General features: G+C 37.9%; 1 protein-coding gene across 4 annotated transcripts in view; it reads right to left on the bottom strand.

Annotated features, from left to right (window-relative positions):
• TNIP1 (TNFAIP3 interacting protein 1) overlaps positions 1-18,742 on the bottom strand; it is a 61,333-nt gene that overhangs the window by 31,074 nt on the left and 11,517 nt on the right. For 2 of the 4 annotated variants that reach the window (XM_063292183.1, XM_063292185.1), the window contains exons 2-5: positions 9,790-9,966; positions 8,219-8,341; positions 2,273-2,361; positions 1,590-1,661 (exon numbers count right to left, since the gene is read on the bottom strand). In XM_063292183.1, the coding sequence (XP_063148253.1) occupies positions 1,590-1,661; positions 2,273-2,361; positions 8,219-8,341; positions 9,790-9,928 (423 nt within the window). In that variant the 5' untranslated portion in view covers positions 9,929-9,966. The remainder of the gene's footprint in view (positions 1-1,589; positions 1,662-2,272; positions 2,362-8,218; positions 8,342-9,789; positions 9,967-18,742) is intronic. The other 2 variants (XM_063292184.1, XM_063292186.1) reach the window with 1 other exon arrangement.

The following is an 18,742-nucleotide window of genomic DNA, read 5'->3' as shown; positions in this document are numbered from 1 at the left end:
TTGGTCTGGAATTGGTATAGAAACTGTCCCACTGCCTGGTTCATCATCTGGACTAACTGGTCCAGTTGGGCTGCAACTTGGTTCTGATACCAGAGCAAAGCATTGGTGACTTGATTCACATTTGTGGGGTTACAAGAGGATCTGCAGCCATTGTTTATATTCAGTGTTGAAGCACAAGCTTTCCTCCCAAAGTGTTGGGAAGAGGAGGCATATCATGCTATCAAACTTAATCCCAGGTATAACAATACATCTCAACTCTCCAGACACTCAACTCCTCATTCAGGAACTTGCTTACAGCACAAGCTTTGTGGATATGACAAGTCTTTATAGATAAAAGACTTGTCTAGTGCAGAATGCAGAAATGAAGCCCTGTATTTGTGTGCTCCAAAGTTTAAATTCCTGGTCTGTTCTTCCTGCCTTTTCAAGTCAGTGACCTTTTGGCAGTTTTTCCAGCCTTGGGAGTGACCTTGATCTGCTTATTGTTGACATAATCAACAACAGTACCACTGGTTCTTGCCCCACAAGCTTTAGTCCCTTTCTCAAGAAAGCCTTTGCGCTCTACCTGATGCCTGTGATACTGTCTGACATCCTGCTGGCTAATTGCCCAAGCTTGCAAGAGTACATGCTACTGAAAGACAAGGAAATAGCCTGACCTACTAGTAGCTTTACATATATAAGTAAGAAAGGAGGAAAAAACCCTCTTGACAATATCACCTTTAGATTATTTTTCTCACATCATGTTCTACTAGTTTCTATGCATCTGTTCTAGGAAAGGGCCAAGTGAAGAAATCATGTGGCACGTGCATGATTTGTACAGTTTTGTGCTCCTGGGTGGCAGGAAAATGTCAGTAGCAGTTATATTCAGCTCATGGCTCTATACAGAACAAGCCAGCTCCTTGGAGACAAAGCACACAGGGCCATCACAGAAACTAAACCAGCAGTGAGAGGAGCCCTCTAGCACAGAAGGTGTGAATGCACCACACCTCACACTACAATTTTGTAGGATCAATCTTCTTCTCCATTAACCTGAAGACTCTTCTCCCCATCCCCACACTTCCTCCACCATGAAAAAGAAGGAATGGGGACATATGTATCTTTTCCCCCAACGGTCAAAAAGCACCCAGGCAGTTTTTTTAAATCTTAAGAATGGCCTACAAAGAAACATCTCTCTCTGTCTCGATCTGTGTCTCTCTTTTTTCTTCCTCCCCCCCCCTCTCTCTCACACAAACACACACACACACAGCTAGATAGGCTTCCTGACACTGTCAAATGTTAGACTATTAAGCTCATTAAGAATGGGGTGTAACCTTTTCTACAAGATGCTACATGGTGCAATATAATTAAGTATTCAATTATAATTATTATTTAAAAAGTAATCAATAAGTAAATCCATGTAGATATCCAGGTTAGCCTGTGAATGTCTCCATAACTATCTGTCCCTATTTTCATTTCTAAAACTGCACAAGGAAGTTTTGAGAAATGTTGTACAATTGCAAAAAAAAAAAAAACCCACTGAACTCCATGACATTTGCTGGCTTTTACACTAGCTAAAAGATTTTTTTAAAACATTTTTTAAAAAAATTACTTACAGACTTCCTACTGTTTTCCTGAGAGGACTTCTTATCTTCAGTGCCAACGATTTCAAATTCAGATGAAGATCCCTGGAGAGAAAGAGACAGAGGGAAAGAAACCACATTTAAATGGTTTGTTTTGAATTCCGTAAACTAGTGATCAGGTAGCCTTGAGACAGATGACAAAAATTGCAACCTACAACCAAATATTGTAACAGATCTTCACCTGATAACCGTAGTGTTCCTATTAAAGGATTCCAGCCAGGTAGTCGTAGGCTGTCACTAAGATACAGGAAAGGGCTTAACTACCCCATCTCCCCAGCCTGTTTTCCCCTGTGCTTTTTCAAAAGACTGGGCTTTTTGGGTAGGAAAGTTACGTATTTTTATATATTTCTGTAAGCTTCATGGCTCTGCCAAAGGTGCTGAAACTTCCCTCACAGAGCACTGCTCTAGCCACTCACAGTCAATCTGGAGTCGGGTGGCACCTAAGTCAAAGTGAAATAAATAAATTGCCTGAATCCTGCCAGCCCTTGACGATGAAGTTAGTATTAACTGCTGAATCTTCACTGCATTCTTGAAGACTGATTAAATACATACATTTTGTTCCAAAAATGAATGGAGACTTTAGCTACTACATACACCTACCTACTTGATTCATTTGTGGTTACAGCTATGAAAAATACTTAAGACTGATTTCTTACACTGGAAGATGGCTTCTGTGCCACTTTTTCTAGGTTCTTCTCACCCTCAACTGGAATATCGGAGGAAGAGCAAAGTTCTGGAATCCCACCTATAAAAAAAGTGAATTAGTAAACCTCAGAGTCCTGACTTTGTGGGCAGAAATAAGGGCAAAAAGGGGAAAAAGAAAGAGAGAGGGAGAGATGAGGGAGACTAAACAGATATTTGGACAGAATGAAAAAGCCATGCCCTGCACTTACAGGAAACAGATTCTGAGGTTTTATAGAAAACACAACCATTACTTGCACTTAACCAATTCCTTGTAAAACAAAAAACAAAAAAACCCAGTCAGATATGTCAAAGGTCTAAAGTCCTCTTTGACCTCTTGTTAAGAGGTTCTAATGAGTCCCAAAGATTAACAAAACTTCACATGTCAAATTATCTTTCCATATGGTATAAGTGGCTGGTCTCTGGGGTAACATTTGTGTGTGATGCAAATGTATATAAATGGCATTTGATCAAAGTCAGCTGGAATTTCCCCCCTTTCCTCCTGGGTTTAGCAGACTGTAATATTAAAAGATCAAAATCATTCCTCAGCTTTTCCATTTGCTGTTAATTTACCTTTCAAAAGGAGATAATTATCATAGTTTAAAAACCTTTTATTTATTTTAAAAGTTACTTACAATACATGTATGTACAATCTATTGGAATAAATTGTACACTAATTACTACATTTTCTAAGATTAACAGAGGCTTTCCTGCAAGCCTTTTCATTTGGATCTATCATGCATTTTAGTCATGCATTTTAGCCTCTAAGTTGTACTTCCGTCAAGTCTCTATCACACTATGTGCCTTTCTAGAGATCTGGTTTCAGATATTTTGATGCTCAAGGAAGAAAATCATAAATTACATCTCCAGCATCTATTAAAAGTGCTCAGTTAAACCATGTAAGATTCATTTTCTTTAATCACGTGACAAAATCATGTGGACATTTGACTTGTTTTGTTTTTTCAAGAAAATGTAGACTTGGGTTTATAGCATTCTCTGATACAATGTTTAACAAAGTTTCCACATAGACCTAACCGTTAGGACCACTCCTTCAACTATAAAGGTTTAACTACTATAACCAAAAAACACACTGTGTACCATATATAAAATAAAAACTCTGTAGCTTTGTTCCTACAGAACAGATACAGTACTGACATCACTATATGAACAGGTTTACAAATTGAACAAAAGAAAGATACTTATTATGGGATGAAGATTTACATAAGGATTTACTTTTCTACAAGAAGAGAGAGATTACTGCAGTCAATACATTTAGTTATGTCTCCTAATGCATAAGGAATCTTCCCCAACCACTTGATCTTTCAACTGTTTTTTTCCTCAGGTGAGATTTTCCTAACCTTTTGTCCATCTCTCACAACTAAGGACAATTTATGCACAGCAACCTTCCACTGGCTCTATTTTCTCCTGCTACTTCTAGCTTCTCAGATAGAGGTTTCAAATCTTTCAAAAATTGCTTGAAATTTCCTCTGGCCAGGTCTCTGCTTGAAGTTTCACCATGACCTCAAAGAGCAGCTTCATGTTCTCTTCAGCCACTAGCTCCAATCTTCAGGTCACCTCCCAGCAGGTTTTTCTCAGAAGGCTGCTCTCACCTCCATTCTGAACTCTATTCCTTCCAGCTTCCAACTCTGTTCCTCCAATTAGCTGTCATCAGCTGACCGTTCCCTGTTCATGCTTTTTTTTAAAATCACCCTATAAACTTGAAGCTTCTTTGCCTTAGTTATGGTTTCTACAGGAATCACAGTGACTTAAACCCAATATGTAGAAAAAGAGGCTTCCACTCTTAAAACAGAAATACTACAAAACGTAAACCAGTAATACCTCAGTGGTATAATTCCTTCCCTAAAGTCTAATCAATAGTATTCAAATAGAACAAGAGGTAAATTGAAACAGTGTCGACCATCTTGTAACTGCAAAAACATCAATTGCAATAGATAAATCTTTACTGATTATGGAAAACATTGACAAAGAAAATCTGATGATCATCTTTGCAAGGAAATTCTACAATATTAGTGATACCACTGAAAGTATCTTGTTTCTAGCCACAGCCTCTTATGTGATATAATGTAGTACCCAATGTAACATTTATTTTGATGACCTCAGCTAACTAGTGATAGGAAAGGAAGATGGAACATAGGGAAATAGTTATTCGAAGTCTGTAGATAACCATTTGGCTACTGGAGAAGACTAAAGAGCTTTATCAAATAGGTCTAGGCAGTATGATATGACTAGATCAAATTTATAGGGAAGGATTGCTGATGAAGCCAGAACCAAAAGAAAAACTTGGAGCTTATTGAAAACATTTTTTTAAGAGGAAAGCTCTGCGCACATTGTGGGACATGTAAATGCTTTGGTTTATTTTGAAGTGGGATAAGGGTTGAAGAATGTTCATCTGGTTTGCTTTAAAGGTTTGACTGATGCTATTTGCTTTTAAGGATTTGGATTAAGATTATTAGGGTATAAAATGTTTATTTGGATGGTTTTAAGGATTTGATTTAAGGCCACTGTTTTGAATTGTTTTTGTTTCTTGGGTTTATTAAGATTATTAAAACTGTTGTACTATTAAGTATAATGGCAGACAATTTATGTCGTTTTTAGTTTGATTCTTATTATAGTAGACAGAAATGTATAGAATAGTAGTAGGAAGGGAATAATTACATAAGCGTTATCTTTTGGGGGGAGTTGTTTAGGGGGTCTATATGAATTTTTTTTCTTTATTTTAATATAAGGGGGAAGTAACTGTACTTAGTGATTTTTATAATGTGCTAAAGTGAAATGACTTATAGAAATAATGTGGTTTTGGTTTAATATAGAGTAAGAGATTTATTATGGAAGTTTTTGTATATCCTTGCTGTTAAAAGTCAGAAGTCACATCTTTCTGTAATTTTGAAAAAAAATTGTCTTGTGTTTTCACACCTTTTTAGTTTTTTTCTTTTTTTGTAGTTTTTTGGTTTTTTTGTAGCTTTTATCCTTGTCTCAAAACTTAATGAAATTATTTAAAAAGAAAAAGAAAATTAAGATTATGTCAACTGGAAAACAAAAAGAATTAAACATAAACAATGAGGTGACAGAAGTAGTTAACAGTTACAATTTTCTAGACTCCAGCATCAATAAAGAGGGTGGGCATGCAAAACAGTTTCAGAGAAGAATAACAAGGGCAAACAGACATTGAGGGGCCTAAGCAAACTCATGAAAGACTGAGACATTTCAGTTAAGTCAAAAATTAAATTGGTCAACTATTGGTATTCCCTGTTATGATGTACAGGTGCAAGGGAGGGACTGTGCAAAAGCGAGAGGAAGAACTTGGACTTCTTAGAGCCGTAGTGCTGGAGAAGCCAAGGGAACCAACCATCCAATACTAAAGGAAATCAAGCCAGAATGCTCACAGGAAATAAGGATCATAACACAAACACCATGATACTTTGGACACATCATGAGGGCAGGTGCATCTAACTGAAAATATATAATGCTGGGCAGGGTAGACAGAAAAGGAAGAAAGCAACAGCACAGGCGGTGGATAGATGGGCTACTGAAAGTTGCAGGAATGCACCTCCAAGAATTGCATAACGTGGCAAGAGACAGGATGGCTAGGGGAGCTTAATCCATACAATCACCAGGAGTTGGCCACGCCTTGACAGAACATGACAACAAAACTCCCTAAAGCCAAGTTCTTAAAATTTCAAATTCCAAGGGATCTTTTATCGCAACCCTTTTCAACCTGATTTCCTTTAGAAGTGTTGATTACAACTTCCATTATATCCAGTCAAACGTATCTGGAGGGCACTAGGTTGTAGAAGACTGTTTTAAACATACATGTGTCTGCTGAGGACATGATTGAGCTCATGTGCAGTTCACTCAGATTGCTGCTTAAACTACTGGGTCACAGTGTTTCATTCGACAAGCTCATATTGCATTGTAGGATGAACTCACATATACAGCACATACCACAGAGAATGATCGATAATGTCAGGTTACAGATTTTCAGGAAGACTTCTCAACTATTACTGATCTGGAACTGTAGGAATATCATTCTCTCCTCTCACCCTCCCACCCCCAATTAATTTGACCCCAACCCTGCTGGCATTTTATAAATCCTTGAAGAGCTGGATATACCCCAGGGTATGGGTCCTGTAGGTTGGGTGAGCCTGTCATTCTGTTTCTTTTCCTGACGTGACTGGGGATATATGGTTTGAGTTTGATTGTCCTTGGGTGCCATTTGCACTATTATTCTGTTTCTATTGTTTGTTATTATTGATACTTGTTCTACTGCTTTTTCAGTCTTTCTTCTCTGCCCAGAGTTGTGACTGATTTATATACTAGCTGTCCATCTCACAATCAATCAAATAAATAAATAACTTGGTTTATTGTAGAATCTCAGTCGAATTCTCAAGCAACTCCAGAGCTCTTCAGAACATGGCATAGTAGCATAGGATGAACACCTGTGGAATTCATCCATCAGTCTGATATGCACTTTTCAGGTAAGTATGTGGATTAGAATGAAGTACATCATTAGAATAATGATGTATAGTACACATCACAGTACATTCACAGAGATGCATCCTTTAAGGAAAAATGCACACTTAGCTTGGTTTTTAAATGTATGTTTCTTGTTGTTGTAAGTTTACCTAGCATATAAATGTGGATTTTCATGCACTTAAAAAAAATAATAAAATCTGCATTGATGCAGAAACAGGACGCACTGCATTTATGAAAACAGGTGAAACTAAGAAAGGCCGAACTGGAGTAATCTATTCACTTCTACCTTGGACAGGCAGAACCTGTCTTGACAATCTCAGCTTCTTTCCTTTTCTTAAGGATTGAAGAGAGAGTTTTGTGGCTTCAGCAATGCAGTAGGAAAGAGTGCATCATTCTGAAGATTCAGCGTACAGTGTTTCTTTATAAAATCTCAGAGCAATGAGTTTAGGGCAGCCTGGCACTTATTATTTGAGTGCAGATGCTCTAAACTCTCCTGAATTGGATTACTATAATTTGCTCTACATGCCCATGAAGACCATTCACAAATTTAAGCTGATCCCAAATACAGCAGCCCATGAGCTTGCAAGGCAATCTCAGCACCGTTATGTTACACAACTGCTGTTGAAGCTGCACTGGGTTCCCAGATGTTTCCAAGTGCAATTCATGGTGCTGGTTACAATAATGTCCTATATGCTAGGTGCCTCTCCCAAGTAGCTTCTGCCTGCCCTGTCCAGTTGTCCAGGGAACACTTGCTGAGGGTCCCTTCCTATCATGAGGTCCAGCCTGAAGACATGGGTGTTGGCTGCATTGGAGAACGATGTTGCATCAGGTTTTTGCTTTTTGCGTTTATTGTTTTTATTGGGGTTTTCAGCTTTTTACTGCCATTGGGAGCTGCCCAGAGTTGTTTTTTAAGATAGCTGGCCATAGAATTTTTTTAAATAAATAAATAAAGTTAAATAAACTATTTGTCAGTTTAGCCCAATTTGGTCACTTCCACTGGCAATAACTCTTCAGCTGAGGGTTTTCCCACCTCTTATTTTTTGAGATTCTTTTTAACTGGATAAAACCTAGGACAGTTTCCACTGCTCTGTTATTCAGCTATAATACCTACTTCAGTTCCACTGTATTCATAAAGGTGAAAACAAGGTAACTCTTAGAAGAGCTGAGTTTACTCTACGCAAGCTTTCCTATTCTTGTGAACTCTTTTTCATATGTTACAATGTAGATTGAAGCATATTTTACTATAACCTGATTCATCCGCCAGGACAGGCAAAGGCATCATTGCAGATTTATTTTTCCTGCCCCCACTCCAAATTGCTCTTTTTTCCAAATGTAACATTTCTTTCCATTCCTTCCCTCTCACCCATAAATGCACAAATGTAGGGTTGGCAGATAGATGTTTACACATTATTCTAATATTCTCATACCTGCTATTTCTGCAAATTTTTCGAAAGAGGAGGCTGATCTTAGCATTTCATTGTCCTTCACAAGGTCTTCCACTTTTTGACGTAATCTGGACGCTTCTAATTGAGACTCTTCTAATAGCTCTCCTGGCAAAACAGAAAGGGTATGATTCATTGGTCCCTGATACTTTCTCAACCTTTTTTCTAGCAATACAGCATATCTATAGTTCAGCTTACAATACTAGCCCTATTCTACTGCATTTTATTCTAATGATTACTTGATAGATTATCCTTTTGTCATCCTTGCTTATGAGCAGAGCAGTCAAATGTTTGGACAGCTACATTTCAGTCTATACAGGTAAGCAAGTGCCTCGTTCATGCACATCCATAATTCACTTTTAATGCCCATACTTTTTGGGCTAAGATATGATTATTACTATTCTTTTTCAGAAACTTAGAGAATTAAATTCCAAAAGCACAAAAGACTACTAAAAAGCAATTACTACTTAATATTCATTATTTAAATCTTTTGGAGGTATATACAAACACAACATCACCCTTAAGCTACTCAATATGAATGATCTCTTTTAAAAAAAACTTTTTAAAATAAGTTATTTCTAATGCATATCTCCCCATCCGACACTTTATTCCAAGCTCATTTCTTAAGAGGAACAGTGCAGAACTGGAATTGAGAAATGTACATGGACATGTTTCTCAATAGTTGAAAAGTATTAATATGGTAGCTGTCTGATTGCAAATACAGAATTGATCATCAGGGGACCATCATGCAATATTCAGAGTCAGTTACGTGCAATTGCCTTAATTTCCAAGCCTTCTACTGACTGCCATAAGATATCAAAAGATTCCATGCTTGTGCGTGTGCAATACTTGGACATCACTACTAGGACCTACTCTGGTGATGTCCAGATACAAGGCAAGCCCTTTTGACATGTACAGTGACAGCTGTTATGTGGGCATCATCATAAGTTTTTTTTTAGTTTACACAGTACAAAGGAGACAGCCTATGCAGTCTTTGAGGTCCTGAGGACTGCATCAGGTAGTGGATCAGCCTTCTAGTGCTACATCTATAAATCCCACACATACAACCTCCACTTGAGGCTAGGCTTCCCTTCCCCAGTGAAGAAGAAACTCACTGCATACTTCCTGCTGCTGTCAGAAGTGATTTTCAGCCTCTTCCTCCTAAAAGAAGTGGCAATTGCAGCCCATAAATCAGATGATCATCTGGCTCTTGGGCACTGCATGGGGGGTGGGTTGCACCCCTGCTTTAATGCAGATGTTAAGATTACAAGCTGCACTTCAGTTATAGGATTACTTTTCTTCTTACTTGAATTGTATTTGCTCTCAGACCACCACTGTTTCTCTTCTATAGTAATTCAACCCAGCCATACATACACACATACTGGTGAAGGGCCCCTTATGCACCAACTTAGCTTTTATGATGCTGTAGATGTTGAGGGTTTACCAATAAGAATTAAATAAAAAGCTGCTTTTCTATAGCTTGTCACACATTCTGGGATCCCAAAGTCGTCAACAATATCAACAAGAAGTCAATTATACTTCCATTTCATCCTCACCGTTACCTAGAGATTTAATCCCCTGCATCTTCTCCTTAAGCTTTGCATTTTCTTCCACCAGCTGTTCGAAGGTAGCAGATGCTTCCTCCCGTGTCCCCCCACCAGGGTCGTAGATTCGATAAGGCCCCTTGCCTTCCATAACTGCAGATTAATTACTGAATTTCCAGGTATCTCTGCCTGACATGAAAAACAGCAATAAAAAGTTAGCATTCCCAAAGGAAGTCATCTAAGAAGGTTGAAATACTTAAAGCAAGGGACAATCCCAGTCGGCATGCCAACAGTCACCAATGACTTCCTGCCTATGGACTAGGCCTTTAACAGAAAGAAACCATCCGAATTTAGATTATATTTTTTCTAGATATCAATGTCTTGGTCAATGACAACCGTTTAGATCAATGTAGTACGGACATAATATAGTTAAAAAACCAAGAGGAATCTCTGTAATAACCAAATATTCCCTTGGTGTTCTGGGTGGAAATATCTCTGACTTTCTCCAAATAGAATGTGATATATTTTACCCATAGGAATTAACAGGAAATTTAGAGAACATTAATCACGAATGCATTTGACAAGCCAATTAATAAGGAAATCCATGCCAGAAATGTGGCCTGCAGGGAGAAAGCCCAATTCCGCAATCTCTCTCAATTTCTTAAATTTAATTATGGCTTTATATATAACTATATAAATATATAATGGATCTTTGTAGTTCTCTTCTATAATTCTGGAATTTAAAATATGTGTGTTATCAGCTATGAACAAATCAATCACTCATGAATACAGGCAATAACAATGTAAATGAATCACAAATAGACAAGTAGCTTCTAGAAACAAGAAAAAAAAATTCTAAGTTTTTAAGAAATATCTAAGGCAAATATTTGGATACCATTAGTCTATTCCAGTATCCGTGACATGCAACCCTGATCTGGATATTATCGCTGAAGTAATCTTGGAAAGTCCAAAGATTCTCTCTTGTGGCCAGATACAATACAGTCCCGCACACCTCCCCCTAATTCCAATTTTCTCACATTGGTCACCTCACTATTCCAGTCATTCTAGCATCTTAGGGAGAACGACACTTCTCAGGAAACAACTATAACTGAGGGGATTCAAGCCTTTAATGCCTGACATTTCACAAATGCCCTCCTACTCACTTCTTGAGAACTCTAGAGGTTTTTCCCCACACAGGTTTTCTTACACAGGCTCTGAATTATATAGTTCACATTTGTGCTGTCACACATTGCTCAGTGTTTCAGATTATATATTTTTTCCATTCTTATTATTTACAAAAAAATCATTTGCATTCTGCATTTATATTTCTGATTTGCACATTCTCCATGTAGGCTACTATTCTCAGGGCACGCAACTATGAGACAGAAACAGTGATCAGCATTAAACTATGAAACATTTCTGAGTCTAAAATCATGGTTAAGAAGTATACCTTTAACTATGCAGGAAATACTAAACTGATATGTAGGAATGTCTCCTAAAATACATTGCAAATTAAAGGTCTTGGTATTGAACCTCAAGAATAATGCTCTAAGAAAACTGAACTCATTTTCAGTCTAATCTGCATTGAATTATGGCAGGTAGTAGGCACAACTTAAGAACCTTTAGTCAGGGTAAGACAGTTCATGTAATGATAAAAATGTAAGAAGCATATTGCTGGATCAGACCAAAGGCCCATTCAGTTCAGCATTCTCTTTTCACATTGACTAATTAGATGCAATGGAAAAGCCACAAAATAGGTCTGAAAACAAAACATACTTCCCACTCATGATCCTCAGCAATCAGTCGCCTCCGACTGAAATAATACATAACCATCATGACTAGAGTTCTGTTTCTGCCTCTTTCTGATAAAATCCTCCTTGCCCCCTTTCTTCTATAATCTCAGAAAAAGAAGCCAATGTTGTATCTGCATTACTCAGTATGTTGGATTAAAATAACCCCAATCAGGTACTGTATAGACAGCAACTTTGTTAGCTGGAGATGATGGGAGTTGCAGTCCAATACATCTGGGAGGACACAGGATTAAGGAAAGTTGTTTAATGAGCAATTCTATGCAAATATATTTGAAATAAATTTGACCAAGGTCTTTCGAGCTTTCTCTCCAATAAATGTTCTTTGATCACACATTTTGCATTGCAGTATATACAACAGCAAATTCACACCCAGGAGTATTTTTTATTATTCAACTGTACAGCTCTGTTCCAGTTCAGAGACTCAGCATACTTAGATTCAGAGATTCCGATTACTAATATTTACATTGGGAAAGCCTCATTTTAAAAATACTGGCACAACTTCATACACATTACCTCTAAAACTTATTTTTAGATCAGTTAGTGATCCTTTGAACTTCTGAGAGGTACGGCAGTTAAATCTCAGCAGAATTTGTTGCCTAAAAAATCTCCATGAAACAGTTACAAAAGCAGCCAACTACAGAAAGGTTCTAAAATCGCCTTCCCTCTATGAGCACACTTGCATGCTTGTGTGCTTTGTAACCTCATGCAAATCCAAATGCTTACAGTATGAGCACAAGGGAGAGGATTCCCATAACAGATGACTAAATGGATACAAATGGCATCTGTGTCTAAGTCACTGATCCTTTTTTACCCATGCAGGCATTTTTATTTTCAGTTGTTGAAAAAAATCCTGTTTCTCTTCATGTAACTGACAGTGAAAGTCAAAATGAAGAACCAATGAACACAACTCATAAGCAATGTGCAGAAATAATTGATACAGCTGGTTATTATAGGTTTTAGTAGTAAATTAAACTAATCCTCCACAAAGTTTTCCACCAGTGATTATTTTAAAAATACTCAGCAAACTGTACTAACAATACTAGGTACTGACTAGGTTCAACCCTTGCTAAATCCTGGTTTTAAACATGGTTTATTGAATAACCTACAATTGGTAAGTGCACAATATGTGCTAAGCTATACTCCATGCTTCAAAAAACACAGTGGCTGAATTCATTCAGGACTCTTAACTGCTAATAAGCAAAGCAAAACAGATAATGGGGTTGGTGCAATTGATTGGCTTGGGATGGAAAAGGCTCCCCAGACTTCTTTACCACATAGCTGCTCATTGCTTCTCTCACTTCCTCCAACCTTGGAGAGGGAGGTCAAGGATTGGCATGCAACTGCTGGAACTCACTCAGTGTTAAAGCTGCAAAAGGCCAAAAAAGTTGAGGGAACAAAAAGATGGAAGTCTGGTTATGCCTCTGAGCATCCAGTGCTGGGGGAGAAACATTACAGAAATAGTGTCTCCTTCATGTTCTGCTCCCTGGTAGCAACAGGGTGGCCACTATTAGAACAGAATACTAGACTTTGTCTTAGTCCTTGAATTAAATTGCAAAATGTGAAAAGTGGGCTCCAACATCAGACAGACTGCGGTGGTTGTCTCAGGTGGCTGAAGATGTGGACAGAAGCAAAAGTTCCTAACTGCTCCTCCTAAGTGACTCGACAGCAACTAACAACAACAAGCCCCTGACCTAGTCCCGTCTACATATAGACAGAGCTGAGTGGACCACCGCACCTACCTTGTCCTGCATCTCAAGCATCAAAGCATCTTGGATGCACTGTAATGACACAGCCGATTTTAGTTATCAGGAAAGGGCAGCAGATGGAGATGACTGTATTTTTACTGCCAGGCAGGAAGAAAAGCATGTGGACTACTACATATCCAAGCTGGCCTTTCATACTGTGGCCTCTGATGTTTCTCTCTCTCTCTCTCTCTCTGTGTGTGTAGGGGTGCCACTGACTGCTAGGCCTCAAAAAAACAAAAGCAAAAAATCAAAAAAATCAAAACAGGCCTGGGACAATTGAAGTACAAATTATGCATATCTTTTAAAAGGGATAAAAAGCCAACCAAACTGCTTTGATCCTCTACCCAAGTCACAAAAAGAGAAACCAGAGAGACAGGATCCAGAAAAAAATGACTGCCAGAAAGCACAATCAGCAAGCAACCTCTGCCACAGAATGACGGCATCCAAGATCTCTTCTTCAGAGGCATTTCCCACTTTACATAACTCGCCTATTAGGATTCAGGAATGCTGGGGATTTTCCAGCTAAGAGTTGAAACCTGACAGAATCAACAACTAGAATAGCAATTAAATTTTGGGTGGTTCAGAGAGAATGGGATTTCCCCCCTACAGAAGAAAGATTTAAGAAATTAACAAAACAATCCTAAATGTTCTTTGTTTAGCACAGTTACTTCAGTGAACTTCATCTGCCAACTTGCATCTTCCTAAAGCACCAAGTAAACATCCAATGAGAAACATACAGTGAGAAATTCCTACTGATGCCTTGAGTTCTTGATTGCAAAAATTACCCAGTGTACGTCCCAGGTCTAACTCTATGTATAGAGGCATGCAGCGACCGACTCTCTTCTTCGTGTTGTCCAGTGAGACCCAGCTTGAGAAGAAAGTTTCAGGGGTAGCTTCTGTAGGACTGACTTCCTTATAAAGAATATTAAAGATATGTGCTTTAAAGATATTAAAATATTATAGAAGCTGGGTGGGGGAGAGATGTATCAGTCCTTCTAAAAGGTGTCAAAACCCCACCATGAATTGTCCCACCCCTCAGTAAGAGCAAAGCAAACGTTTGCCTTTTCTCTGTAGTTCTGTTCTTTCTCTTTCTCTCTCTCTCGCTCTCTCATCTTTTCTTCCTCCTCCTCCAAGATTCTTCCTTCAAGCATGGAAGAGAATTATCAGTAGACTCAGTTGGGGAGACAAAACTTGAAGTAACCATGAGTTAGCTACCAAATCCCCAATGTCTAGTAAAGCACCTTCCCATCCTGGATGGCTGCTATCATTTATTTATTTCTTTATTTATAAAGAAAACTTTAGACTAACTGCAAGACAGGGAGATAAACAGGTTTGGGCTGCTATTATGTATTTTGGTTTGTAAAATTCTCATTTGCCATGATTTAATATGGGGAAGTTCCCTTGAAGGAAATTACCACAGTTTTTTCTAAGACAAACTTGTAAAGAGATATTTCAAAGACGAGAAGAACCCTTCTTCCACTGTGCTTTTTCCATAAAGTGGCCACTTACACATTGCCTCCAAAATAAAAACAAATCACCAAAAACAGTGGGCAAAAAAAGACCCCCAACTGCATAATGTAGCATATGTTAATATTTACATATAACATCAGGCATACTATTACTGAAATATAGGACTGCTCACCACAGCATGAAGTCTATAATCAGGGGATCATTATGCCTCCTCTTTTGGCCATTTGGCACCATGATGATGGGGGCTGCCTTCAGTGCCACAGTAAAGCAACTTAAAATGCAAAATGAAGAATAATTTTTGCAAAATGAAGAATAACTTATCAAGAGAGAGTACACTTTTCTTGTATCCTGCTGCTTTTAATCACTGTACAAATAAATGTGACTATAAAAAGCAAAACTAAAGATGAAGGACTCAAAAACTCAAATCGTTTAGCAACTATACTATGAGGCTGATGACAGATTCATTACTGCGCCTTAATTTTCTGGTACTAAGCTTTGTGCACTTAAGGGATTCACACCTACAGAACATACTGAAATACATAACCTCATGTAACAGTAAATTATAAATTATTGATGCAGCAATAAATTATCTTCATGAAAAGCAAAGAGGAGTATCATATTATTATGATATGATGTAAAAATAATAGGAGCACATGTTATTTTAAAAGCACAGTAAGTTCACTGAGATGTATACTTTTCATATAGCAGTGGTCAACGTTGCAGATAATTCTGCTCAGAGTGATAAAAATCAAAGTCGTTGTGAAGAATTCCAGAAGTATCTCTTTAAACTGGGTGAATGATTACCCAAACAGCAAATAAATAATGGTTAACTGTTGCAGTTACAAAGCTCTAATTGACATACACACCAATGGTGTCTGAGCTGTTTATCACTAACCAGGAAAAAAATCTTGGGGTCATAGTAGATAGCTCAATGAACATGTCACCTTGGTGTGCAGCAGCTGTGAAAAGGGCAAATGCCATGTTAGGGATCATGAGGAAAGGATTTTAAAATAAAAATACCAACATTGTAATGCCCTTATTCAAATATATGACAGATCTGTATGCAATTCTGATTACTGCAGCTGAAAAAGAACATAACAGACCTGGAAAAAAAAAAGGTAAAGAGGGCGACCAATTGATCAGGCAGCTTGAACATTTTCTCTATGAGAAAAAAGGCAACCAAGGAGAGACATGAGATCAAAGTGTATAAAATATATTCACGGTATAGAAAGTAGACAGGAAATTTTTCTCCATCTCCCCAAACACATTGGAGTGCCCTCTAATGAAGCTCACTGGAAGGAGATTCAGAAGTGATAGTGATGAGTACCAACCTGAATGGCTTTTAAAGGCAGTAGGATAAGTTCATGGAGAACAAGTCTACCAAGAATTATTGGCCTTGAAAACTCAAGGTGACCCACAGGTTGGGTGGAACATCTTCCAAATACCACTTGCAAGAGAACAACAGTGGGAGAGTGGTATGTCTCTGCCTCCCACTTGTGTGTACCCCAAAGGCATCTGATTGGCTGCTGCAAGAAACAAAATACTGAACTAAGATAGTCAGGGCTGTGCTTATGTTCATCACCTATCTACTAATAGAACAACTCAATGGTAGCACATATACTTTGCAGGCAGGAGGTGCTAGGTTCCCTTGCCATCATAATTATGCATACCCCCCCTCAAAAAATCAATAATATGAACCAGCTAAATGAACCAGTGATCTGATTAGATATTTCTTTTTGCCCAATTAGCAGGAGCAAATGGTTGGATAACTGATAGTTCTGATCATATGCTTAAGCAAATCTCTTTCTTTTGATGCTGAAAACCAGATAGTAAGAGCTATTGCCTTGTGCTCTTTTTAAGTTTCCCAGAAGAATTTGGCAGGCCAATGCTAGAAACAGAATGCTAAATCAAACTACCCTTTGGTTTAGCAGAGCAAGATGCTTCTTGTGTTCATATCGCTTGTGGGATGTAATTTTTTAAGCCCTGTGTATTGCTTATTTAAAAAAAAACTGTATGCAAAAAAAAGGAAGACCACGAAAGCACAATTTCTTCTGCACTAAACAAAACTAGTCTTAGGTAAACATTCATATCATGTCATACAATTAAATTATTAACATCTAAGTCATTTTACTTAACTCTATAAACATGGGGAAATTAAGCACATACTAATTTGTACCCCACATTTTTAAAAAGTCTGTAAATAGGTCTCCTGGTGATAAAATGCTTGTTCAAACCCAGAAACAGTTCTTCAGCCCATCAGGAAAATAGGTATCCTCCTAGCCTTTTGATATCTATTTTTTTCTTTCTTTATAATTAAAGAAATGCACAGCTACATAGCTCAAAATACCATAAGCACTGAAAAACCAAGTATTTCAGAATAAGCTTAATATGTGAAATACTGGAAATTCTTTCCAAAGGGAACCTCTATTGCTTAAGACACATTATATAAACCAATTCGCATTAGTTGCATTTTGAGCATAGTATCTCCAACAATTTGCTGAACTGACCAGTTTCTTCTTTAAAAAGATGTAATGATATCCAGTAGCCACGAAACAATGGTAATTTCCAATCTATAGATGCCAAAATGGATTCCCATTTTGGGAGACCAACATGCCAACTTCTTATTTCATGACCTCCCATACTTTTGAGTATCTAACTTAGAATACTCACCATAACAGAGTTGTTGTAGTTAGAATAATAACCATTATGGCTCTATTTGGTGCCCTACCTTGTTAAATCCTCTAATGCTAGAGGAGATTCTGAGGCATTTAGGGCTACTGGCCCATATTTAGACATTAAAATGAAGATGAAGATACCGCTGTTCTTTTGGTCAAATGTTACTTATTGCAACCCCTCAAATAACAAATATTCATCCTCAAATCCTATTAATTAATCTGATTTATAAACTCTTCCCAAGTTCGCTGCAGAAAGATTACCTTGCTGTTTTCCAGTCTGGATTCCTATACAAAGTTCATAAGGATCAAGTTGGAGTTGGCATGTTACTGCATACCACACCTCTCCTGTAGCTAATACAGTAGGAGGGGGAATTCCGGACTTGCCAAGCTGGTTGGGCCTTAACATCTTCCAAGGCTATTAAATGTGCCAATTTCAAGATGGCACATGAAGGCAAGTTTCAGTAAGGAAAACGTGCCATTCAATAACCCCGGAAAGAAGCTAAATATTATGGTATAAACTTAGATCTTGAATATTACAATAAGCTTCTCTGAGAACTGAAGCTTCCTAAATAAAAAAATGAGCAGAAATATTTCCCCACCTTAACCAATAAAATACTGAATTTCTAAAAAGATACATCAGACACCTTAGCAGCTGCCTCAAATGAATGTAATTCTTTCCAGGCAAGATCATCACAGTTTTCTTTAGCAAGGTTTACTGAGATGAAAAGGATGGAGTTTCAAGAATTTCACTAAGTGAATTATTTCCCACTTAGAAACAATTTATCCCCTAACATGTAATGGTGGAGACTTTTTAGTTTTTTTATAAGAGCATTCTAGTGACCCAGTAGGGAGATGGGTCTTTTCACTGATAACAGAGAAGCTTGTATCAGGCTGTTTACAAAACAGTCTTCAAAACAGTTTACAAAATATATGTTTTAGGAACAGGTGCATGCAAAATGTTCAATGCATGAACCATTCCAGGCATGGAACAGCTGGTTTTGGGTGGTCTATGCGTGAACTGAAATATGTATGTTTTGGATATTTGAAACCGTATACAGAATGAAATGAGAGCATTAGTTCTAGATATGGACTGACATGGAGCTTCTCTGGAAATAAGTCATTCAAAGGGCAAGAGTGAGAAAAAGCCAAGGACACTGATGTTAGTAGCTGAAGGGAGACAGAGTTTGAGGGAAGGGAAGGCACTGAGAAGATCAGGGGTCAGCAGGCATATGGGATATGCCACGCAGATAAATACTGAGGGGAG

This window comes from Candoia aspera, chromosome 2 (assembly GCF_035149785.1).
Source record: "Candoia aspera isolate rCanAsp1 chromosome 2, rCanAsp1.hap2, whole genome shotgun sequence".
Lineage (NCBI taxonomy): Eukaryota > Metazoa > Chordata > Lepidosauria > Squamata > Boidae > Candoia > Candoia aspera.
The sequence above is the reverse complement of the archived record's forward strand: the minus strand, read 5'-3'. Positions and strand labels throughout refer to the sequence as shown.